Raw genomic sequence first — 25,043 nt, 5'->3', positions numbered from 1 at the left:
TTTCTAAACCAAAACTTGCTAAGCAGATGAGTTTATCTGTCTCTCAACCAAAGCTTGCTAAGCAGATGAGTTTATCTGTCTCTTAATCAAAGCTTGCTAAGCAGATGAGTTTATCTGTCTCTCAACCAAAGCTTACTAAGCAGATGAGTTTATCTGTTTCTCAACCAAAGCTTGCTAAGCAGATGAGTTTATCTGTTTCTAAACCAAAACTTGCTAAGCAGATGAGTTTATCTGTCTCTCAACCAAAGCTTGCTAAGCAGATGAGTTTATCTGTCTCTTAATCAAAGCTTGCTAAGCAGATGAGTTTATCTGTCTCTCAACCAAAGCTTGCTAAGCAGATGAATTTATCTGTCTCTCAACCAAATCTTGCTTAGCAGATGTGTTTATCTGTTTCCCTGACCAAACTTGCTTAGCAGATCTGTCTCTCAACCAAAGCTTGCTAAGCAGATGTGTTTTTCTGTTCCCCTGACCAAACTTAGCAGATGAGTTCATCTGTTTCCCTGACCAAGTTTGCTCAGCAGATCTGTCTCTCACCAAAAGCTTGCTTAGCAGATGAGTTTATCTGTCTCTGAACCAAATCTTGCTAAGCAGATGAGTTTATCTGTCTCTCAACCAAAGCTTGCTAAGCAGATGAGTTTATCTGTCTCTCATCCAAAGCTTGCTTAGCAGATGAGTTTATCTGTTTCCCTGACCAAACTTGCTTAGCAGATCTGTCTCTCAACCAAAGCTTGCTTAGCAGATGTGTTTATCTGTTCCCCTGACCAAACTTGGCAGATGAGTTCATCTGTTTCCCTGACCAAGTTTGCTTAGCAGATGAGTTTATCTGTCTCTCACCAAAAGCTTGCTTAGCAGATGAGTTTATCTGTCTCACAACCAAAGCTTGCTTAGCAGATGAGATATCTGTCATTGAACCAAATCTTGCTAAGCAAATGAGTTTATCTGTCTCTCATCCAAAGCTTGCTGAGCAGATGAGTTCATCTGTCTCTCAACCAAAGCTTGCTAAGCAGATGAGTTTATCTGTTTCTAAACCAAAACTTGCTAAGCAGATGAGTTTATCTGTCTCTCAACCAAAGCGTGCTAAGCAGATAAGTTTATCTGTCTCCTAATCAAAGCTTGCTAAGGAGATGAGTTTATCTGTCTCTCAATCAAAGCTTGCTTAGCAGATAAGTTTATCTGTCTCTCATCCAAAGCTTGCTGAGCAGATGAGTTTATCTTTCTTTCACCAAAAGCTTGCTTAGCAGATGAGGTCATTTGTATCTCACCCAAAACTTGCTTAGCAGATGAGTTTACCTGTTCCCCTATCCAAGATTGCTTAGCAGATGAGTTTACCTGTCCCTTACCAAAAGCTTGCTTAGCAGATAAGTTTATTTGTCTGTCAACTTAATCTTGCTTAGCATATGAGTTTAACTGCCCCCTACCCAAACTTGCTAAGCAGATAAGTTAATCTGTCTCCAAACACAAGTTTGCTCAGCAGATGAGTTTATATGTCTGCCAAAACAAGCTTGCTTAGTAGATGAGTTTACCTGTCCCCTACCCAAAGATTGCTTAGCAGATTGAGTTTACCTGTCCCCCTATCCAAGTGGGACCTTTTTCAACCTATAAGCATTACTAGCTACCAATGCAAGAAAATGCAGTCCCCATCTGCCAATTCGTTTTGACAGATATGACTGGTCTCTGAAAATGTACCAATAGTGTCCAGTGTCTTTGAGAATGTTGAGATACACCAAGTGAGAAGACTGGTCTTTGACAATTGCCAATAATGTCCAGGTCTTTAAGAAAGTTGAGATACACCAAGTGAGAAGAGTGGTCTTTGACAATGTACCAATAGTGTCCAGTGTCTTAAGAAAGTTGAGATACACCAAGTGAGAAGACTGGTCTTTGACAATTACCAATAGTGTCCAGTGTCTTTAAGAAAGTTGAGATACACCAAGTGACAAAACTGGTCTTTGACAATTACCAATAGTGTCCAGTGTCTTAAGAAAGTTGAGATACACCAAGTGAGAAGACTGGTCTTTGACAATAACCAATAGTGTCCAGTGTCTTTAAGAAAGTTGAGATACACCAAGTGAGAAGACTGGTCTTTGACAATTACCAATAGTGTCCAGTGTCTTAAGAAAGTTGAGATACACCAAGTGAGAAGACTGGTCTTTGACAATAACCAATAGCGTCCAGTGTCTTTAAGAAAGTTGAGATACACCAAGTGAGAAGACTGGTCTTTGACAATTACCAATAGTGTCCAGTGTCTTTAAGAATGTTGAGATACAGCAAGTGAGAAGACTGATCTTTGACAATGTACCAATAGCGTCCAGTGTCTTTAAGAATGTTGAGATACACCAAGTGAGAAGACTGGTCTTTGACAATTACCAATAGTGTCCAGTGTCTTTAAGAATGTTGAGATATACCAAGTGAGAAGACTGGTCTCTGACAATGTAACAATAGTGTCCAGTGTCTTTAAGATGATTGCAACTGTAGTCTTTGACGTCATACCAATAGTGTCCAGTGTCTTTAAGAATGTTGAGATACACCAAGTGAGAAGACTGGTCTTTGACAGTTACCAATAGTGTCCAGTGTCTTAAGAAAGTTGAGATACACCAAGTGAGAAGACTGGTCTTTGACAATAACCAATAGCGTCCAGTGTCTTTAAGAAAGTTGAGATACACCAAGTGAGAAGACTGGTCTTTGACAATTACCAATAGTGTCCAGTGTCTTAAGAAAGTTGAGATACACCAAGTGAGAAGACTGGTCTTTGACAATAACCAATAGTGTCCAGTGTCTTTAAGAAAGTTGAGATACACCAAGTGAGAAGACTGGTCTTTGACAATTACCAATAGTGTCCAGTGTCTTAAGAAAGTTGAAATACACCAAGTGAGAAGACTGGTCTTTGACAATAACCAATAGCGTCCAGTGTCTTTAAGAAAGTTGAGATACACCAAGTGACAAAACTGGTCTTTGACAATTACCAATAGTGTCCAGTGTCTTAAGAAAGTTGAGATACACCAAGTGAGAAGACTGGTCTTTGACAATAACCAATAGCGTCCAGTGTCTTTAAGAAAGTTGAGATACACCAAGTGAGAAGACTGGTCTTTGACAATTACCAATAGTGTCCAGTGTCTTTAAGAATGTTGAGATATACCAAGTGAGAAGACTGGTCTCTGACAATGTAACAATAGTGTCCAGTGTCTTTAAGATGATTGCAACTGTAGTCTTTGACATCATACCAATAGTGTCCAGTGTCTTTAAGAATGTTGAGATACACCAAGTGAGAAGACTGGTCTCTGACAATGTAACAATAGTGTCCAGTGTCTTTACGATGACTGCAACTGTTGTCTCTGACAAAATAGTGTCCAGTGTCTTTAAGAATGATGAGATTATTATTATTATTTTTATTCAATGGTTTGTTAAAATTCTATTCAATTCGCTGCCAGCAGCAGAAATACATGAACAGTTACATATTTAAAAATTTGGAGTAAAACATTACATTACTATTTAAAATTACCTAAATCTTACACAGAACAACTGAGAGGGAGAAGTACTGTACACTCCTATAGGGAGGAGAACAGTAATTTGAAATTAATTAATTAAACATATGAGTAAAACATTACAATCAAAATTAAAATGGCATATAAACTATAACACTCTAAAACAGAGATTATTTAGAAACAGTTCACTCTCAATGGGAGGGATTTAAAGTCAATCCAAAGGACCGCAGTAAGGGACCAATCCACTTCATGCACCAAAATAAAACAGTGGCACTGAAAAATTAAATGTTTACCCCTAAATCACAAATGGACCGGTCTCCAACTGCAATCCCCCAGACCAATCTTTTAATAAAAGCATGGCAAGAATATCAACACAAACATCAACCTCCAAAAGATTTCACGTAGGGAGTAACAAAAACAAATGCAAACAAAACAATAGGCCAATTTGAAATAAACAAAAAACAAAAAGCTGATTAAGACAATCATTTAAAATCAAACATGGCACGAAAACATAAATAGATACAAAATAAACTGGATATGCTGAGCAGGCAATGGGAAATATCAATAAAAATAACGGAACACAACTGAGAGAAAAAAAAAAGGTTTAGTGACTATCATTCCACTTCTTAGTCATGTACATAAGAGGGCTTGTTTGGCATCGCTTGGTCTTGCAGATGGGTAGAGAGAATTTATTCTGATTTCTAAGATTCCTATGGTGGACATCCTTTCTTTTTGGTGGGAGCCAACTACTAAACTTGTCTGATGAAACGAGCGATTGAAAGAAATCCTTACACAGCTGTTCTCTTCTTTCTGACAAAGTATTGAGATTACACTGGACAAGAGCATTTTCATAGCTCAAGTACTCTCTGCCCATCATTATCTTACAGGCTCTACGTTGGATTTTTTCTAGCATGGCACTTTCCCCAGAAGTGAGGCCTGGGTGCCAAGCAGGGGCAGCATACTCAGTAATGGGTCTGACATAACCTTTAAAGATGGTATTGAGGTCAAATAATGACATTTTGAAATGTTTTAATGTCTTCATGAGATGGAGTCGGCCATTTGCTTTCTTAAGAATGTCTTTGACGTGAGTATCCCATTTCAAGTTCTTGGTCACTTGCAGTCCGAGGATCTTGACGGTTTCAACTTGTTGAAGTGGGACACCATTGATAGTGAGTGGAAGTTGTGTTGGGGGGTTCTTAGCAAAAGTGACTTCCATAGAAGCACATTTACTAGCATTCAGTTTCATGTTATTGTTGTTAACCCACTCATCAAGATTATCAAGTTCATGCTGCATTCTTGAGGGAGTGTTACGATTGCTTTGCCCAACCAGTGTTAGGTCGTCAACATACTTCAGCGCTGTAGTCTGGGTGTTGTTTGCTACATCGTTGACAAGTGCTAGGAATGCAAGGGGGCCAAGACATGTTCCTTGCGGGACTCCACCTTTGAGTGTTTTCCAGTCGCTGGTTTCCCCATGGTATCGGACGCACTGATCTCTAGAGCTCAGAAAACTAGCTATCTATGTTATTATTTAAGGGCGAGCACCTAATTCTACGAGCTTGTTGATAAGTATGGTGTGGTTAACACAGTCAAATGCTTTGCTGAAGTCTGTTATGACAACTGTGCTAACGTTGCTTGGGTGGTCACTGTATTTATGAAGTGTGTCCAACAACTTCATCAGGTAGTGCAATGTTGATGCTCCTTTGCGATTTCCGTACTGGTTCAGATCTATCTTACTCTGAATGTCATCCAGTAACTAGGAAGCGACAAAGCCTTCCGCAACCTTAGCGAAATGGTCGGTCATTGATATGGGTCTTAGTTTGTCCCAGGTAGCTGGTTTGGTTTTGGGTACTGGGACTACGATAGCTTTCTTCCATTGGTGTGGGACAACTCCATCCTTGTAAGACTGATTTAATATATCTGTCAGGGGATCGCTAAGTTCACAGGCAAACTCCCGTACTATTCTGGCAGAGATGCCATCTGGTCCACTAGATTTCCCCAACTTTATCTTCTTGAGTGCTGCATAGACCTGGTAGTTGTGTACCAAAGGGGCCGGAAGAGGGTCAGGGCAGTACGCAGCTAATTCGGAGGTGGAGAGTGGCTTGAGGTGATAAGACGGAGCAAAACTGGTCGTTGAAGCTATTTGCCACGTCTTTAGGGTTACCTGCATTAACACCTGGAGGAGGGTTGATGGTTGTATCTTTCTTGTCCATTGTCATGGTTTTGATGTGTTTGTACCATTCAGCTGGATTTGATTTCTTGTGTTGCTGTACTCGATTCTTTTAGTAGTGTTCCTTGTTTTGTTTAATTGTTCGGCGTACCTTATTACGAAGCTGTTTCCATTTTGAAGAGCGGTGTTCGGTGTGGAATAGTTGCTGTCTTTGGAGGATGAGGCTTTTTGTGTATGCAGTTATCCATGGTTTATCCTTTGAGTGGACCTTGATTGTCTTTGTTGGGAAGTGAGTGTTAATTGCCTCCTGCAGAATAGCATAAAATGCTGTGCATTTATCTGTAGCACTTGATTTGCTGTAAACCTCCTCTCAGTCACGGTTAGCAATCCATGAACCAAAGTCACGGATTGATGAGTCCTTCATGGGTCGGATGACTCGGGAGAATGTTGTGTTACCAGAAGGTCTTTGTTTTGGAGTCCAGAGAACAGTCGAGTGATCACTTGCTCCAAGTGGAGAGCAGGTAGCCGGGGTATGATAATGCTTGAAAACATTTGTAATTATCTTATCGAGAACTACTCCATTGCGAGTCTGGTCCTTGACCATTTGGTTAAATTCAGTTCCTGAGCATAGTTCTCTTAAATCAAGAGTCGGTTAGTATCACCCAAAATAGTGATACCTGCGTGGGGATGGTTTAATTGGATGAAGTCAATACCATCCAATAGATGATCCATCAGGTCTCGCTCAAAGGGATTGCCAGGTGGTGAGTATACTGCAGCATAAAAGGGGTAGACGGTTGGGTCTCACTTTCATCCATACAACTTCAAGATGGTTGGGAACCTTGATGTCAACAGACTGGGGGTAGAGGTTGTCCCGCACATACAATGCCACTCCTCCACCATGTTGCTCAATCCTCGACTTTGTTGCAAGGATAAATCCATCAATTTCAAACAATTCAATTGGTGTGCTAGAGCTATGTCTATGTTGTGTAAACAAGCTAGGTCCTTTAAACCGACAACGCATACAACACAGTGCAGCTAACTTAAGAACCATTGTAAACATGAATTGCAGTCCAGGGACAAAGGAGTTGTTGTAGCATTGTGCCCAAGGAGATCCTCCCGCCAACGACTTAATAAAACCTTAGGGTATATGGGATGGGATGGGATGGGTCAGACAGGATCATGTTCACCTTAGTATCTTGGTCATAATAAAGTGCCTCTGGGCTGTGTAGTTCGGCTCTGGTTGATTTTCTAGCTTGCTTTTATTTGATATACACTGTATCTATCAAACAATGTTTGCTTTTCTCAACTCAAGTCAATCCTAAAAAATTTTTAAACGTCACAGCATTGGTTGTGATCAATACAAGGTTTCTATGGTAGTCAAACTGTATGTCATGAAATTGTATGGTTATTGCTATTTCAGGGGTATAAATGAGTACCTGTGATGGTTTAAAAAAGCCTTCTGAGCACCACAGCAGCTCAGAATGTATACTCCCAAAGGGAGCTGAGAAAAAGCCTTCTGAGCATCACAGCAGGTCAGACTGTATACTCCCAAAGGGAGCTGAGAAAAAGCCTTCTGAGCACCACAGCAGCTCAGGCTGTATACTCCCAAAGGGAGCTGAGAAAAAGCCTTCTGAGCACCACAGCAGCTCAGACTGTATACTCCCAAAGGGAGCTGAGAAAAAGCCTTCTGAGCACCATAGCAGCTCAGACTGTATACTCCCAAAGGGAGCTGAGAAAAAGCCTTCTGAGCACCACAGCAGCTCAGAATGTATACTCCCAAAGGGAGCTGAGAAAAAGCCTTCTGAGCATCACAGCAGGTCAGACTGTATACTCCCAAAGGGAGCTGAGAAAAAGCCTTTTGAGCACCACAGCAGGTCAGACTGTATACTCCCAAAGGGAGCTGAGAAAAAGCCTTCTGAGCTCCACAGCAGCTCAGACTGTATACTCCCAAAGGGAGCTGAGAAAAAGCCTTTTGAGCACCACAGCAGGTCAGACTGTATACTCCCAAAGGGAGCTGAGAAAAAGCCTTCTGAGCACCACAGCAGCTCAGACTGTATACTCCCAAAGGGAGCTGAGAAAAAGCCTTCTGAGCTCCACAGCAGGTCAGACTGTAAACTCCCAAAGGGAGCTGAGAAAAAGCCTTCTGAGCACCACAGCAGCTCAGACTGTATACTCCCAAAGAGAGCTGAGAAAAAGCCTTCTGAGCACCACAACAGCTCAGACTGTATACTCCCAAAAGGAGCTGAGAAAAAGCCTTCTGTGCACCACAGCAGCTCAGACTGTATACTCCCAAAGGGAGCTGAGAAAAAGCCTTCTGAGCACCACAGCAGCTCAGACTGTATACTCCCAAAGGGAGCTGAGAAAAAGCCTTCTGAGCACCATAGCAGCTCAGACTGTATACTCCCAAAGGGAGCTGAGAAAAAGCCTTCTGAGCACCACAGCAGCTCAGACTGTATACTCCCAAAGGGAGCTGAGAAAAAGCCTTCTGTGCACCACAGCAGCTCAGACTGTATACTCCCAAAGGGAGCTGAGAAAAAGCCTTCTGAGCTCCACAGCAGCTCAGACTGTATACTCCCAAAGGGAGCTGAGAAAAAGCCTTCTGAGCTCCACAGCAGGTCAGACTGTATACTCCCAAAGAGAGCTGAGAAAAAGCCTTCTGAGCACCACAACAGCTCAGACTGTATACTCCCAAAAGGAGCTGAGAAAAAGCCTTCTGTGCACCACAGCAGCTCAGACTGTATACTCCCAAAGGGAGCTGAGAAAAAGCCTTCTGAGCACCACAACAGCTCAGACTGTATACTCCCAAAAGGAGCTGAGAAAAAGCCTTCTGAGCACCACAGCAGCTCAGACTGTATACTCCCAAAGGGAGCTGAGAAAAAGCCTTCTGAGCACCACAGCAGCTCAGGCTGTATACTCCCAAAGGGAGCTGAGAAAAAGCCTTCTTAGCACCACAGCAGCTCAGACTGTATACTCCCAAAGGGAGCTGAGAAAAAGCCTTCTGAGCTCCACAGCAGGTCAGACTGTATACTCCCAAAGAGAGCTGAGAAAAAGCCTTCTGAGCACCACAACAGCTCAGACTGTATAATCCCAAAAGGAGCTGAGAAAAAGCCTTCTGTGCACCACAGCAGCTCAGACTGTATACTCCCAAAGGGAGCTGAGAAAAAGCCTTCTGAGCACCACAGCAGCTCAGACTGTATACTCCCAAAGGGAGCTGAGAAAAAGCCTTTTGAGCTCCACAGCAGGTCAGACTGTATACTCCCAAAGAGAGCTGAGAAAAAGCCTTCTGAGCACCACAACAGCTCAGACTGTATACTCCCAAAAGGAGCTGAGAAAAAGCCTTCTGTGCACCACAGCAGCTCAGACTGTATACTCCCAAAGGGAGCTGAGAAAAAGCCTTCTGAGCACCACAACAGCTCAGACTGTATACTCCCAAAAGGAGCTGAGAAAAAGCCTTCTGAGCACCACAGCAGCTCAGACTGTATACTCCCAAAGGGAGCTGAGAAAAAGCCTTCTGAGCATCACAGCAGCTCAGACTGTATACTCCCAAAGGGAGCTGAGAAAAAGCCTTCTGAGCTCCACAGCAGCTCAGACTGTATACTCCCAAAGGGAGCTGAGAAAAAGCCTTCTGAGCTCCACAGTAGCTCAGACTGTATACTCCCAAAGGGAGCTGAGAAAAAGCCTTTTGAGCACCACATCAGCCCAGACTGTATACTCCCAAAGGGAGCTGAGAAAAAGCCTTCTAAGCACCACATCAGCCCAGACTGTATACTCCCAAAGGGAGCTGAGAAAAAGCCTTTTGAGCACCACAGCAGGTCAGACTGTATACTCCCAAAGGGAGCTGAGAAAAAGCCTTCTGAGCACCACAACAGCTCAGACTGGATACTCCCAAAGGGAGCTGAGAAAAAGCCTTTTGAGCACCACAGCAGGTCAGACTGTATACTCCCAAAGGGAGCTGAGAAAAAGCCTTCTGAGCACCACATCAGCTCAGACTGGATACTCCCAAAGGGAGCTGAGAAAAAGCCTTTTGAGCACCACAGCAGGTCAGACTGTATACTCCCAAAGGGAGCTGAGAAAAAGCCTTCTGAGCACCACAGCAGCTCAGACTGTATACTCCCAAAGGGAGCTGAGAAAAAGCCTTCTGAGCACCACATCAGCTCAGACTGTATACTCCCAAAGGGAGCTGAGAAAAAGCCTTCTGAGCACCACAGCAGCTCAGAATGTATACTCCCAAAGGGAGCTGAGAAAAAGCCTGCTGAGCACCACATCAGCTCAGACTGGATACTCCCAAAGGGAGCTGAGAAAAAGCCTTCTGAGCACCACCTCAGCTCAGACTGGATACTCCCAAAGGGAGCTGAGAAAAAGCCTTTTGAGCACCACAGCAGGTCAGACTGTATACTCCCAAAGGGAGCTGAGAAAAAGCCTTCTGAGCACCACATCAGCTCAGACTGGATACTCCCAAAGGGAGCTGAGAAAAAGCCTTTTGAGCACCACAGCAGCCCAGACTGGATACTCCCAAAGGGAGCTGAGAAAAAGCCTTCTGAGCACCACATCAGCTCAGACTGGATACTCCCAAAGGGAGCTGAGAAAAAGCCTTTTGAGCACCACAGCAGCCCAGACTGGATACTCCCAAAGGGAGCTGAGAAAAAGCCTTCTGAGCACCACAGCAGCTCAGACTGTATACTCCCAAAGGGAGCTGAGAAAAAGCCTTCTGAGCACCACATCAGCTCAGACTGTATACTCCCAAAGGGAGCTGGGAAAGATTAAATGAATACTATTGGAACAATGACCAGGCCATTAATATGAAGTACATTGAGATGGTGTTGTGAAATGCGCTTTATAACAACTTGCTATTATATCTAGTATTATTCAACCTTAATTCACTGAACCTCTTCTTGTTATTTCCAGGTCAGGTTTTAGCCGAGAAACATTTCCGATCTAAATTTGCTCCGATCAGCGTCGCAGTTGCTCAGTTCTGTGTCCAGAAGCTGCACATCAAGGTTGTACCTGCCGTTTGAATCTTCCTGGATGCAAAGGAGAAAGTATAGTAAGGACATTTTGGTTATTCTTCTTTCTAAAGACAGTCTCTTGAGGTTGACTAAAGCAAGTTAGTTGAAACAATGAGACAGATTGAAAACTCACTCCGCATTATTAAAGTTAATAACTATCTACTAAAAGTTAAAGTAGTTGTCCCGGCTGAATTTCTAGCTTCTGCCCAGCTAGTAGAACTAAGAAGTCTCCCAAGTTTTGAGAATCTACTTTGGGGTAGTAGAATATAAAACAAGAGTTGAAACTATGATTTGGTTCGGCATTTGAGACTTCTCAGCCTCCTTCCAGATCTTATCTCTGGAATATCATTTCTGTAATGGAAACATTTCTGTAACGGATCAGTATCTCTTGTAAACAAGGAACTTAGTGAACAATGACTTGTTTTTATCCCTTTGTGGTTGTTGGTTACGATGACTTGGGAAATCAAAATGGCTTTAGGATTGTTGGTTATGAGGACTTGGGGAAATCAAAACGACTTTAGGATTGTTGGTTTTAAGGACTTGGGAAATCAAAATGGCTTTAGGATTGTTGGTTATGATGACTTGGGAAATCAAAATGGCTTTAAAAGTGTTGGTTATGAGGACTTGGGAAATCAAAACGACTTTAGGATTGTTGGTTTTAAGGACTTGTGAAATCAAAATGGCTTTAGGATTGTTGGTTATGATGACTTGGGAAATCAAAATGGCTTTAGGATTGTTGGTTATGAGGACTTGGGAAATCAAAATGGCTTTAGGATTGTTGGTTATGAGGACTTGGGAAATCAAAATGGCTTCAGGATTGTTGGTTATGAGGACTTGGGAAATCAAAATGGCTTTAGGATTGTTGGTTATGAGGACTTGGGAAATCAAAATGGCTTTAGGATTGTTGGTTATGAGGACTTGGGAAATCAAAATGGCTTTAGGATTGTTGGTTTTGAGGACTTGGGAAATCAAAATGGCTTTAGGATTTTTGGTTTTGAGGACTTGGGAAATCAAAATGGCTTTAGGATTGTTGGTTACGAGGACTTGGGAAATCAAAATGGCTTTAGGATTGTTGGTTTTGAGGACTTGGGAAATCAAAATGGCTTTAGGATTGTTGGTTATGAGGACTTGGGAAATCAAAATGGCTTTAGGATTGTTGGTTTTGAGGACTTGGGAAATCAAAACGACTTAAGGATTGTTGGTTTTGAGGACTTGGGAAATCAAAACGACTCTAGGATTGTTGGTTATGAGGACTTGGGAAATCAAAACGAATCAGGATTGTTGGTTTTGAGAACTTGGAAAATCAAAATGGCTTTAGGATTTTTGGTTTTGAGGACTTGGGAAATCAAAACGACTTTAGGATTGTTGGTTTTGAAGACTTGGGAAATCAAAATGGCTTTAGGATTGTTGGTTATGAGGACTTGGGAAATCAAAATGGCTTTAGGATTGTTGGTTATGAGGACTTGGGAAATCAAAACGACTTTAGGATTGTTGGTTTTGAGGACTTGGGAAATCAAAACGACTGTAGGATTGTTGGTTTTGAGGACTTGGGAAATCAAAACGACTTTAGGATTGTTGGTTTTGAGAACTTGGAAAATCAAAATGGCTTTAGGATTTTTGGTTTTGAGGACTTGGGAAATCAAAATGACTTTAGGATTGTTGGTTTTGAGGACTTGGGAAATCAAAACGACTTTAGGATTGTTGGTTTTGAGGACTTGGGAAATCAAAACGACTTTAGGATTGTTGGTTTTGAGGACTTGGGAAATCAAAACGTCTTCAGGATTGTTGGTTATGAGGACACTGAAGTTCATTGTCAACACACTGTAGTCTACTACAGTACGTTGTACATTCACTGTGTATTGTTGTACACTCATGGAGTTGTTTACACCATGTACACTGCCAAGTTCACTGTTAAAACAGCCCAGACAACTGTTCAACACATAGACGTGCAGTATCGCTAGCTCCATGACCTTTGACACTGAAGTTCGTTGTCAACATACAGTACTGCAGTACGTTGTATGTTGTATGGGTATATTAATCCAGCAACTGTGGACACACCCCGCACAGTACAAAGTACAAACTTGCTACGTAGGTGTTTGTGTGACTGTATTTGTTGGTGGTGTTTTTGTGACTGTATTTGTTGCGACATAATCCTACATTCTACCAGGAAATAAGAGACTGTTGTAAACTCAGTGAACATCCTGACAACTTGCAGACGTATCTTGGACATCTTTTTGAACAGTACTAAGTGCTTAGGTGAGTACAGATCACAAACTGATTCAACTTTGCTAAAATACTCTGCCAGCTTATTTAAATCAGGCCTAAGATTGTATACAAATACCACTTAATTTGTGCAGTGTATAATTTGTTTGTAATTTGCAGCCTAGATGATAATGATTTTATCTTTGGTTTACATTTAAAAGTGTTGTACAATTAACACGACTGCATGGTTTATGAAATCATTCAGGGTAGAAATCTGTTTCCTAGCTCCATGATTGACTCAGATTAGAATGAATTTACCGTTCAATGCAATGGAAGTAATGGCTGGTTATTAAGGGTCATTCTTCTCAATTGGTTGCAACATTTTCTAAGACTTCAGCGTTACGAAAAAAAAGGGGGAAAAAAAAGACGATATCCCATCAGTTAAATAATCAACAGTAATTAACCATGCAAAGGACTTGTCTCATTTATCGTTCATGTTTTTACCTTTAAGGGAAGGTATTGTTTGATTATCAATCTTAAAGGTAGTGGTGATCAAAACTTGTAGGGTAGAAGTACTGAAGACGAACAAGCCTCAAGTTTGTAATGCCCTAAAATTTACATTTGAGAAATATTTACTGTCAGACACATTTCTCAGATTGTGATTGGCCTGTACTGTACAAATATACAAATATGAATTCACGTTAATACTTCAGACATTTTTTATCTTTGTTGGATGAAAGGACTTGGGATGCTTAGGGAGCGTCTCAAAAGTCGGGCACGTTCCTAGCGCAAAAGAACGTTCCTGCGGGCATATGCCCGCAGGATCGCAACATCATGACATTAGGAACGTTCTAACATGAGATTGGACGCGGTCACGCATTTGGTACGATCCAAAAGATCGCTCTGGCGGTCCAAAGGACCGGTCCAAGTAAAGCGGCGGGGATACTCTTGCGATCCAAAAAGAACGTTCCTACCGTTCCGACTTTTGAGACGCTCCCTTAGTATTTAGGTAATTGTTGGCAAAGTTGGGGGTCTGAAAGGGTCTGGGTATTTTTTGTAGGACCCAAAACACAATGACCACAGATTTACATTAAACTTACACAGTTTGAAGATCATGATAGTAGAAAGCTTCCCTGAAAATATTACTTGCTAGTGTGTTGTAGTTTTAAGTGAGTAAAAATGTTTTTGTTTCAGTAAAAGGAAAATTATGTTTGTGCTAAAACTAAGAAGACAAAACTTAGTTTCAAGAAAAGTGCAGAGATCCGCTTATTTGCAGCAAAATTCAAGAATATTATAAATGCTTGCACTTTAGTGTTCACAATTAACTAATAGGAAAGACTTGATTTTGCTAGTTCATATGATATCATTTGGCATCCCAATATTCAGTGCTGAACCGTAGACGTCCCAAAACTATAGGGGGCGCTCTCCAGGTGTACAATGCATGGTTCAATTTGATGTAGAATAGCAACAGCTGTTCATGCAAACTGAATGTTAACTATTTTGATTTGGGGTTTGAACAGAGACAAATTTACTACAGTGGGACTTGAACCAACGACCTCTGGATATATTTGCTGGCGCTCTACCAACTGAGCTATCTAGCCCTGTGTTGTCAGTCTCTCTATGTTGGCTAGATAGCTCAGTTGGTATACAGAGCACTGCCATGTTAATCTGGATGTCCATGGTTCGAGTCCCACTCTAGTCAAAGTTTCTTTGTTCTAATCAATTAAAATTACCCAGTCAGTTTCCCTTGTGGCTTATAATATTTGATAAATTAGTTTTTATTTGTTATTTTTTTATTCAGATCAAAATGGCATTTTCTAAACCAGCACAAGGTTCAGCTCTAGAGCAAATCAGAAAGGATTATCTGGAGTGCAGTATTTGTCAAGAGGAGTACACGGAACCCAAACTACTAGACTGTCTTCACAGCTTCTGTAAACACTGTTTACTTGAATATTACACTACCAACTACAAAGATGCAAAGATGCTTACTTGTCCTTTGTGTCGAAAGGAGACACAACTTTCTGAGACGGGTGTTGAAGATTTCAAGAGTAACTTCATTTTAACTGGTCTTGCAAGTCAACTGGAGCAGGTCAGTTCACTTGAAAACAGCAAGTTGGTCTGTAATTTATGTGAGGAAAAACACAAGGCAACACATTTCTGTTATGACTGCCCCATGTTTATTTGTGCAAACTGCTACAAAATGCACAAGAAAATTCCCTCGTTGTTAAGCCATACAGTAGCTACTTTGAAAGACGTTAGAGATGGGAAAACTGCAATGAAAAAGACAAAACCCAAACGTCATCCAGAATGCCAAACTCATGAAGGTGAAGTGATGAGGTTTTACTGTACAACATGTGATGTGATGATTTGTAGAGATTGCACTGTCATAGATCACCGTAATCCACAGCATGAGTACATTGACTGCAACCAAGCCTCATCCACATACAAACAGTCATTGGCTCAACTCTTTACTCCCCTTGAAGAAACCATGAAGAACCTTGAACAATCTCAAGCAACTGCCTTAACAATGAAAGACAACCTCAACATTGCAGCTAAGAGAACCATGGCAGAGGTGAAGAACAGAGCGGATGAGATCAGGGCTGAGGTAACAGCTCAAGAGAGTCGCATCATGGATGAAATACAAACCATCCTTAAAGATCAGAACAAGAAATTGGAGGAGTTTGAGCAAACAGTGAGTGTAAACTTGCATCAAATACAGCAATCACTGCAGACTGCCAAAGATATCAGCAAGAATTCATCAGTGCCTGACTTCCTTGCAAGCTATCCAACAATCAGTACGGACTTGAAGGGACTCATAGATCAAAATCAACCCAAGATAGATTTGACCCTTTCCCATCTGAGATTCACTCCAGGGGTTTGTGATATCTCCCTGGGTAATCTGAATACAAAGGAGCCAAAGTGGGAGCTTTGTTTGGAGTATGATGTAGGAATCGATGGGGCTTGGGATATTGATGCCTCTGTACCTGGGGATGAGATGGCAGTGGCTAACTACTGGAATGAAAGAGTGGCAATCTACGACACAAAGGGACACCAGAAGAAATCTTTCCTATTATCAAGCTGTAAGTTCCCTACAAATCATTTAGTCAGGGGTATATTGTTGTAAATCTCAGATATAACTGTGGAAAAAGTACTCTTGTTTGGTTTCAAGGTGACAGTCAGAAAGTATTCTATGAAAATAAGGATTTAATCTACTTTGCAACGCCACAATCAAATCTGAGAACTATTTATCAAACATTGCTTGCTTTTCTCAACTCAAGTCAATCATTAAAATGTTCAAACATCACAGCATTGGTTGTGATCAATACAAGGTTTCCATGGTAGTCAAACTGTATGTGATGAAATTGAATGGTTCTTGCTATTTCACTGTACCTTGTAGACTAGGACTACATTCACCCGCTGCATGCTACGAATTGTAGTAGAAAACTACAAAAGGGCTTTCACAACATGATATTAATAATAATGATGTCCTGTATTATTCACAGAAATCAAATTAAATAGTTTGTAGGTAGGTTTGGAAATGAATGATCATTGTATTGGGTTCTATCCGTTTGTTTATCTGTTTTCCAGGGCCTCTGGCTGTTGCTGCATTCCAGAATCAGTTAGTGATTGTAGATAGGACCAACTCTGTCAAGATGTACAATAGGAATGGCAACAAGATGTTTGAATTCCACACAGTGCCTCATAGTGAAGTGGGCAAGACATCAGTAGACCTCCGCAGTGTAGCAGTCATAAAGGATACAATCATGGTCGGGGATATGAAGAGGTCAGTTATAACTAAACACAGATCCAGTGATGGTTCACTCATTGACACTGTTTCAGTTCAGACTAAACCTCACTACTTGGCCATTGACAGCAAGGACAGAGTTGTAGTCAGTGGGTACAGACAACAAGTAGACATTGTTGACATCACTGGTACTACACTATTCAGCATCAATCCAAAGATCAATAGTCAACCAGTTAGATACTGCAATGGTGTATGCTGTGACAGCTCATCTATCTACATTGCAGTGTTCAATGACTATAACCATAGTCATATTCATCAGTATGACACTCAGGGTAGATTTCTCAGCTGTATTGCTCAGTGTCTGTACAACCCATGTGGAATCTCATTGACATCAGATGGTCAGCAGCTTGCAGTGGCAGACAACAAATCAGTGAAGATTTATAACAAGGTGTAATGATATCTAATAATGATGATACTGGTCAAATACTGTCTCATGGATTGAACTGACCACCAAGTTATGTCAATCAAATTAAATCACAAAGTTGTGCAAACTGAAAAGTTCAAATAACCACTTAATTTTAGTTCTCAATATTATGACATTGAATTGATCAATTCTGTCTGCAATACCTGGTTGCAATTATTTACATTGTTGACTCGTTTTGCATTTTGCAGTGAAATAATGTTTGGAGAAAAACTATCTCGTGTACAGGCTTGTCTATTTTAAGGAGTTTTGTAAAAACATTCCATCGGGCAGAAAATAGTATTTGCAAGAAATATTAGCAGAAAATAGTATTTGCAAGAAATAGTAGCAGAAAATAGTATTTGCAAGAAATAGTAGCATGCAAAGTGGTTGATTATTACACTATGGGGTTTCTTATTGCAACCTTTTCATTTTGATAAGAGAAGCAATCTATGAAGTTTAACATTGCATGCAAAGGGTTGATTATTACATTATGGGGTTGTTCATTAAGTAGTGCAATCTTTTCCTTCTGATAAGAGAAGCAATCTATGAAGTTTAACATTGCATGCAACGAGTTGCTTTAAAAATCATTACTCATCAAAATGTAATAAAACTAACTATTGTATATTTTGCCATAATTTGCTTTCTAAGTTAGATAACTTTTATTATTAGAAAAGTTGTATCAATGTATGAAAATGCCTTAACATTCAAAAGAATGTGAAATGTATATTTTATTGTTATCATCACATTTAAAGACACTGGACACCTTTGATAATTTTGTCAAATACCAGTCTTCTCACTTGGTGTATCTCAACATAAAACCTGTGGAAATTTGAGCTCGGTTGTTCTTTAAAGTTGGGAGAGAATAATTAAAGTAAAAACACCTTTGTCACACAAGTTGTGTGCTTTCAGATGCTTGAATTTGAGACCTCAATTGAGGTCTCAAATTCAATTCAAATATTTTAGTAAGAAAATACTTCTTTCTCAAAAACTACGTTCTTTCAGAGGGAGTCGTTTCTGACAATGTTTTGTACTATCAACAGCTTTCCAATGCTCATTACCAAGTAAGTTTTTGAGCCAACAGATATTTTGAGTAATTACCAACAGTGTCCAGTGCCTTTAAAGGAACATGACAGAATTGGTAAGAAAAAAAAACCTGTCTCAGACTACAGATTACAGATTCACGATCTAATGATGATGATGGCAGAAAACATCTCTTGAAACATTTCTGTCTGAAGTGTCCTATTTGATGACAAATAAATAATATTTATCTCGGGTTTGGAGTTTATCGCTCAGTGAGCTTTTAATTCATTTTTGTTTCGCATCATTGTCATGCCAAATATGTAGGGATTTGTTCACTATTTCTCGCGACCAAAATGGCTGACTGATCTCAAACTTCTACAGGTTTGTGGGTTGATGTTTGTGGTGGATTACATAAAGTGCTTAAACTGCGAGCAACTGTTTTGTTAGCAAAAACCAATTCTGTAATGTTCCTTCCAATCTGGGCCTGAATGTCCCTTTTTTGTATTTTGGGAGGGATTCAGCAGCCGATTTCAAGAAACGCTAAGATTAATCTTATTTCGAGTTAGGACAAGTTGTCCTAACTTAGGATGGGTTCAATGCGTTCTTATGTCTTTAGATACGGAACATAAATCATTCTGAGGGGTTAGATTAATCCTAATTCGAGTTAGGACGAGTTGTCCTAACTTAGGATGGGTTCAATGCGTTCTTATGTCTTTGGATACGGAACATAACTCGTTCTGAGGGGTTAGATTAGTGCTAAGTAAGGAAGAGTTTGGTGAAATCGACGGCAGGAGACTCTTGCAACAGAAATCGTTTTGTCCATTTAAAATCATTAATTGTTCTGTAAAGTAAATCATTTTAGTAATTTGGGTTTTTACCCAAACTCATTTTGTCTATTTCCATCCATTGTTTGCACAGACTGACTAGCTGTAAAGTAGTTGAATTGTAGTTTTTGGAGTTAGTTTAATCTGTATATAACCAAGATTGACATTGCAGTTGATTATTGCTCATGTAGACTTGTTTAGATGAATGCTATATCTGTCTCTTATTATACTCTCAACTTTAGACATTGTCAATAAATCTAGATTGACATTGCAGTTGATTATTGCTCATGTAGACTTGTTTGGATGAATGCTATATCTGTCTCTTATTGTACTCCCAACTTTAGACATTGTCAATAAATCAAGATTTATATTGCAGTTGATTATTGCTCATGTAGACTTGTTTGGATGAATGCTATATCTGTCTCTTATTGTACTCCCAACTTTAGACATTGTCAATAAATCTAGATTGATATTGCAGTTGATTATTGCTCAGGTAGACTTGTTTAGATGAATGCTATATCTGTCTCTTATTATACTCCCAACTTTAGACATTGTCAATAAATCAAGATTTATATTGCAGTTGATTATTGCTCATGTAGACTTGTTTGGATGAATGCTATATCTGTCTCTTATTGTACTCCCAACTTTAGACATTGTCAATAAATCTAGATTGATATTGCAGTTGATTATTGCTCAGGTAGACTTGTTTAGATGAATGCTATATCTGTCTCTTATTATACTCCCAACTTTAGACATTGTCAATAAATCTAGATTGATATTGCAGTTGATTATTGCTCATGTAGACTTTTTTAGATGAATGCTATATCTGTCTCTTATTATACTCTCAACTTTAGACATTGTCAATAAATCTAGATTGACATTGCAGTTGATTATTGCTCATGTAGACTTGTTTGGATGAATGCTATATCTGTCTCTTATTGTACTCCCAACTTTAAACATTGTCAATAAATCTAGATTGATATTGCAGTTGATTATTGCTCATGTAGACTTGTTTGGATGAATGCTATATCTGTCTTTTATTGTACTCCCAACTTTAGACATTGTCAATAAATCTAGATTGATATTGCAGTTGATTATTGCTCATGTAGACTTGTTTAGATGACTGCTATATCTGTCTCTTATTATACTCCCAACTTTAGACATTGTCAATAAATCTAGATTGATATTGCAGTTGATTATTGCTCATGTAGACTTGTTTAGATGAATGCTATATCTGTCTTTTATTATACTCCCAACTTTAGACATTGTCAATAAATCTAGATTGATATTGCAGTTGATTCTTGCTCATGTAGACTTGTTTGGATGAATGCTATATCTGTCTCTTATTGTACTCCCAACTTTAGACATTGTCAATAAATCAAGATTGATATTGCAGTTGATTATTGCTCATGTAGACTTGTTTAGATGACTGCTATATCTGTCTTTTATTATACTCCCAACTTTAGACATTGTCAATAAATCTAGATTGATATTGCAGTTGATTATTGCTCATGTAGACTTGTTTGGATGAATGCTTTATCTGTCTCTTATTATACTCCCAACTTCATACATTGTCAATGAATCTAGATTGATATTGCAGTTGATTATTGCTCATGTAGACTTGTTTAGATGAATGCTATATCTGGCTCTTATTGTACTCCCAACTTTAGACATTGTCAATAAATCTAGTGTGATATTGCAGTTGATTATTGTTCATGTAGACTTGTTTAGATGAATGCTATATCTGTCTCTTATTGTACTCCCAACTCTAGACATTGTCAATAAATCTAGTGTGATATTGCAGTTGATTATTGCTCATGTAGACTTGTTTAGATGAATGCTATATCTGTCTCTTATTGTACTGTCAACTTTAGACATTGCCAATAAATCTATATTGATATTGCAGTTGATTATTACTCATGTAGACTTTTTTAGATGAATGCTATATCTGTCTCTTATTATACTCTCAACTTTAGACATTGTCAATAAATCTAGATTGACATTGCAGTTGATTATTGCTCATGTAGACTTGTTTGGATGAATGCTATATCTGTCTCTTGTTATACTCCCAACTTTAGACATTGCCTATAAATCTAGATTGATATTGCAGTTGATTCTTGTTCATGTAGACTTGTTTGCATGAATGCTATATCTGTCTCTTATTGTACTCCCAACTTAAGACATTGTCAATAAATCTAGATTGATATTGCAGTTGATTATTGCTCATGTAGACTTGTTTAGATGAATGCTATATCTGTCTCTTATTGTACTCCCAACTTAAGACATTGTCAATAAATCTAGATTGATATTGCAGTTGATTATTGCTCATGTAGACTTGTTTAGATGAATGCTATATCTGTCTCTTGTTATACTCCCAACTTTAGACATTGTCAATAAATCTAGATTGATATTTCAGTTGATTATTGCTCATGTAGACTTGTTTAGATGAATGCTATATCTGTTTCTTATTGTACTCCAACTTTAGACATTGCCAATAAATCAAGATTGATATTGCAGTTGATTATTGCTCATGTAGACTTGTTTAGATGAATGCTATATCTGTCTCTTATTGTACTCCCAACTTTAGACATTGTCAATAAATCAAGTTTGATATTGCAGTTGATTATTGCTCATGTAGACTTGTTTAGATGAATGCTATATCTGTCTCTCATTATACTCCCAACTTTAGACACCACAATGAATCAAGATTGGTATTGCAGTTGATTATTGCTCATGTAGACTTGTTTAGATGAATGCTATATCTGTCTCTTATTATACTCCCAACTTTAGACATTGCCAATAAATATAGATTGATATTGCAGTTGATTATTGCTCATGTAGACTTGTTTAGATGAATGCTATATCTGTCTTTTATTATACTCCCAACTTTAGACATTGTCAATAAATCTGAAAATGATTCCTACTCTATTATTATTTCTGTCATGTGAAGATTTATTCCACTATCTCTCTTCCTTATTCAATTTCCTTGTCTTGTAAAAACTGCTCTGAGCTTAGAGGTATTTTCCAAAGTACAAACGTACAAACCTGGCCTGCGTGCATTGTGTATAAATCTTTCGGCATTTTATAAAAACTGGAATGACTGGCACCCCTGAACAAAGAAACTGATAAAATAGGAAGACCGCCAACAGAGGGCTAGATAGCTCAGTTGGAAGAGCACCGCCACATTAATCTGGAGGTCGTTGGTTTAAATCCCACTCTATTCAATTTTTCTATTTTCAACCCCAATTCATTTTTAAAAGTTCATAATTTCATACATTGATCATAGGCTTGCTACATTATTTGATCTTGACAATAATGATAATAAAAATAAAAAGAATGGACATTTTTATAGTGCTGATATCCGCAGCAAGCGGCGCTCATGGCACTGCCCTACAACAGAACAATAGTCTTTTTGTGATGATTCTGAATCAATAAGTTGTTTATATTTTAAGGTTCTATAATTAATAACAAGAAACTCAATAATTGTAAACACTTTAATGGCAATTCTTTGTGCGTTATCTTGCAGCTCAATCTGGTTTATGGAACCAACAAGACCCGTCTTGGAAAGGACTCTGTGGATGACTTTGATTGTTGTTGCTTGACCCTACAGCCCTGTGCCAACCCAGTCATAAGGTATGTATAGACACAACGCGCAGCTCACATACACGGACGTCTCCTGTCGCTATTTTGGGTGTCAAAAACGTGCACAAAAGGATGGTACACGTGTTTAGGCTCATCCAAACAATGCGCGTCTACCATGTCTGCTTTTTGAGAGTCCATATTGAGAGTTGTGCATATGACATATTTATCTAACCACTGACTAAACTTGTTTAGCAGATGAGTTTACCTGTCCCCCTGACCAAACTTGCTTAGCAGATCTGTCTCTCAACCAAAAGCTTGCTTAGCAGATGAGTGTATCTGTCTCTAAACCAAAGCTTGCTTAGCAGATGAGTTTACTTGTTCCCCTGCCCAACCTTGCTTAGCAGATCTATCTCTCAACCAAAGCTTGCTGAGCAGATGAGTTAACATGTACCCCTGACCAACCTTGCTTAGCAGATCTGTCTCTCAACCAAAGCTTGCTGAGCAAATGAGTTAACTTGTCCCCCTGGCCAAACTTGCTGAGCATATCTGTCTCTCAACCAAAGCTTGCTGAGCAGATGAGTTTACTTGTCCCCCTGACCAAATTTGCTTAGCAGGTCTGTCTCTCAACCAAAGCTTGCTGAGCAGATGAGTTTACTTGTCCCCCTGACCAAATTTGCTTAGCAGATCTATCTCTCAACCAAAGCTTGCTGAGCAGATGAGTTTACATGTACCCCTGACCAAACTTGCTTAGCAGATCTGTCTCTCAACCAAAGCTTGCTGAGCAGATGAGTTAACTTGTCCCCCTGGCCAAACTTGCTGAGCAGATCTGTCTCTCAACCAAAGCTTGCTGAGCAGATGAGTTTACTTGTCCCCCTGACCAAATTTGCTTAGCAGATCTGTCTCTCAACCAAAGCTAGCTGAGCAGATGAGTTAAATGCCCCCTGACCAAACTTGCTGAGCAGGTCTGTCTCTCAACCAAAGCTTGCTGAGCAGATGAGTTTACTGTCCCCCTGACCAAACTTGCTTAGCAGATCTGTCTCTCAACCAAAGCTTGCTGAGCAGATGAGTTTACTTGTCCCCCTGACCAAATTTGCTTAGCAGATCTGTCTCTCAACCAAAGCTTGCTGAGCAGATGAATTAACTTGTCCCCCTTGACCAAACTTGCTTAGCAGATCTGTCTCTCAACCAAAGCTTGCTGAGCAGATGAGTTAACTTGTCCCCCTGACCAAACTTGCTTAGCAGGACGCTCTCAACCAAAGCTTGCTGAGCAGATGAGTTTACTGTCCCCCTGACCAAACTTGCTTAGCAGATCTGTCTCTCAACCAAAGCTTGCTGAGCAGATGAGTTTACTTGTCCCCCTGACCAAACTTGCTTAGCAGATCTGTCATATGTTTCTCAACCAAAGCTTACTGAGCAGATGAGTTTACTGTCCCCCTGACCAAACTTGCTTAGCAGATCTCTCTCTCAACCAAAGCTTGCTGAGCAGATGAGTTTACTTGTCCCCCTGACCAAACTTGCTTAGCAGATCTGTCATATGTTTCTCAACCAAAGCTTGCTGTGCAGATGAGTTTGTTTGTTTGTTTGTTTTATTTCCATTTGTACAACAAAAAAATACAACAATGATGATTTCAAGTATATAAATACTGTTATAAATTTAAATTAAGTACAAATGGGGGTTGCAGCCAGAGGAGGTAAGACCCTCCTGTAGTGGAGCACCCGAACTGCTATAAAAAATAAAAAATGAAATGCTGCACTGGTTTCACAAATGACAAGTGTAATATGAAAGTAAATTATAGTAACCCTAAAATAAAATAAAGCACATCTTTGAAGAACAATAGTGTAAAGCAAAATAAAGATATTAGGCCTAAAAGATATGAACTTGTACACATATTTAAATATAAATATATTTTTTTCTTTCAATGTCCTGCTCTAATGACATGTGTGACAATTCAAATTAGTACATAGAAAATCTTTATACTTAATTAAATAAAAGTCTTTCAGTTGTTTAATCAAGCGCTTTTTCGGAACATTAGTAAAACATTCCCTAAGTTCATTAGGAAAAGAATTATAAATTTTTGGAAGGGTAAAGCGATAATTGGATGAAGCAACGTCAACTCTACAAATACATAAGGCGTGAAGTAGACTGTCTTGTCTTGTGGAGAAAGCATGAAAATCTCGATTCAATGAAAAGAAAATGGGATTACTTAGATTTTCTGGAAGTGAATTATTCCGATAATCAAAATAATGAGTAGCTATTTGCACATTATAAATATCTTCCAATTTGAGAATATTGTGTTTATAACAGAGAGGTGTAGTGTGTGCGTTATACTTGACATGACATGCGTTGCGAATACATTTCTTTTGTAAAGTAATAAGCCTTCTATAAAATGAGGGGTAAACTTTAATCAAGCCACCCCATGCCAAGATACCATAATTTAAATGAGAGTTAACCAATGTATTATAAATTGCCAAACTATCTCTCAGCCTCAAATTATTTTTAGTCCTATTGATAATATAGTTAGCTTTAGAAATTTTATTACAGACCCTGTTAACTT

General features: G+C 39.4%; 2 protein-coding genes across 2 annotated transcripts in view; both read left to right on the top strand.

Moving 5' to 3' along the window:
* Positions 1-12,724: 12,724 nt before the first annotated feature.
* Positions 12,725-25,043, top strand: part of LOC139936472 (E3 ubiquitin-protein ligase TRIM33-like) — a 97,159-nt gene continuing 84,840 nt past the window's right edge. Inside the window, exon 1 of the mRNA XM_071931283.1 lies at positions 12,725-12,771. The gene's annotated coding sequence lies outside the window, so the exon portion shown is untranslated. The remainder of the gene's footprint in view (positions 12,772-25,043) is intronic.
* Positions 12,755-22,114, top strand: LOC139936473 (E3 ubiquitin-protein ligase TRIM33-like). The gene is made up of 3 exons (XM_071931284.1): positions 12,755-12,908; positions 14,656-15,934; positions 16,443-22,114. Exons 2-3 carry the CDS (start codon positions 14,662-14,664, stop codon positions 17,051-17,053), a joined length of 1,884 nt encoding a protein of 627 aa, XP_071787385.1. The 5' UTR covers positions 12,755-12,908; positions 14,656-14,661; the 3' UTR covers positions 17,054-22,114.

This window comes from Asterias amurensis, chromosome 4 (genome assembly GCF_032118995.1).
Source record: "Asterias amurensis chromosome 4, ASM3211899v1".
Lineage (NCBI taxonomy): Eukaryota > Metazoa > Echinodermata > Asteroidea > Forcipulatida > Asteriidae > Asterias > Asterias amurensis.
The sequence above is the reverse complement of the archived record's forward strand: the minus strand, read 5'-3'. Positions and strand labels throughout refer to the sequence as shown.

Coding starts and splice junctions, on each gene's coding strand:
- LOC139936473 (XM_071931284.1), top strand. CDS start 14,662: ATGGCATTTTCTAAACCAGCACAAGGTTCAGCTCTAGAGCAAATCAGA. Junction 15,935..16,442: donor ATCTTTCCTATTATCAAGCT/GTAAGTTCCCTA, acceptor TCTGTTTTCCAG/GGCCTCTGGCTGTTGCTGCA.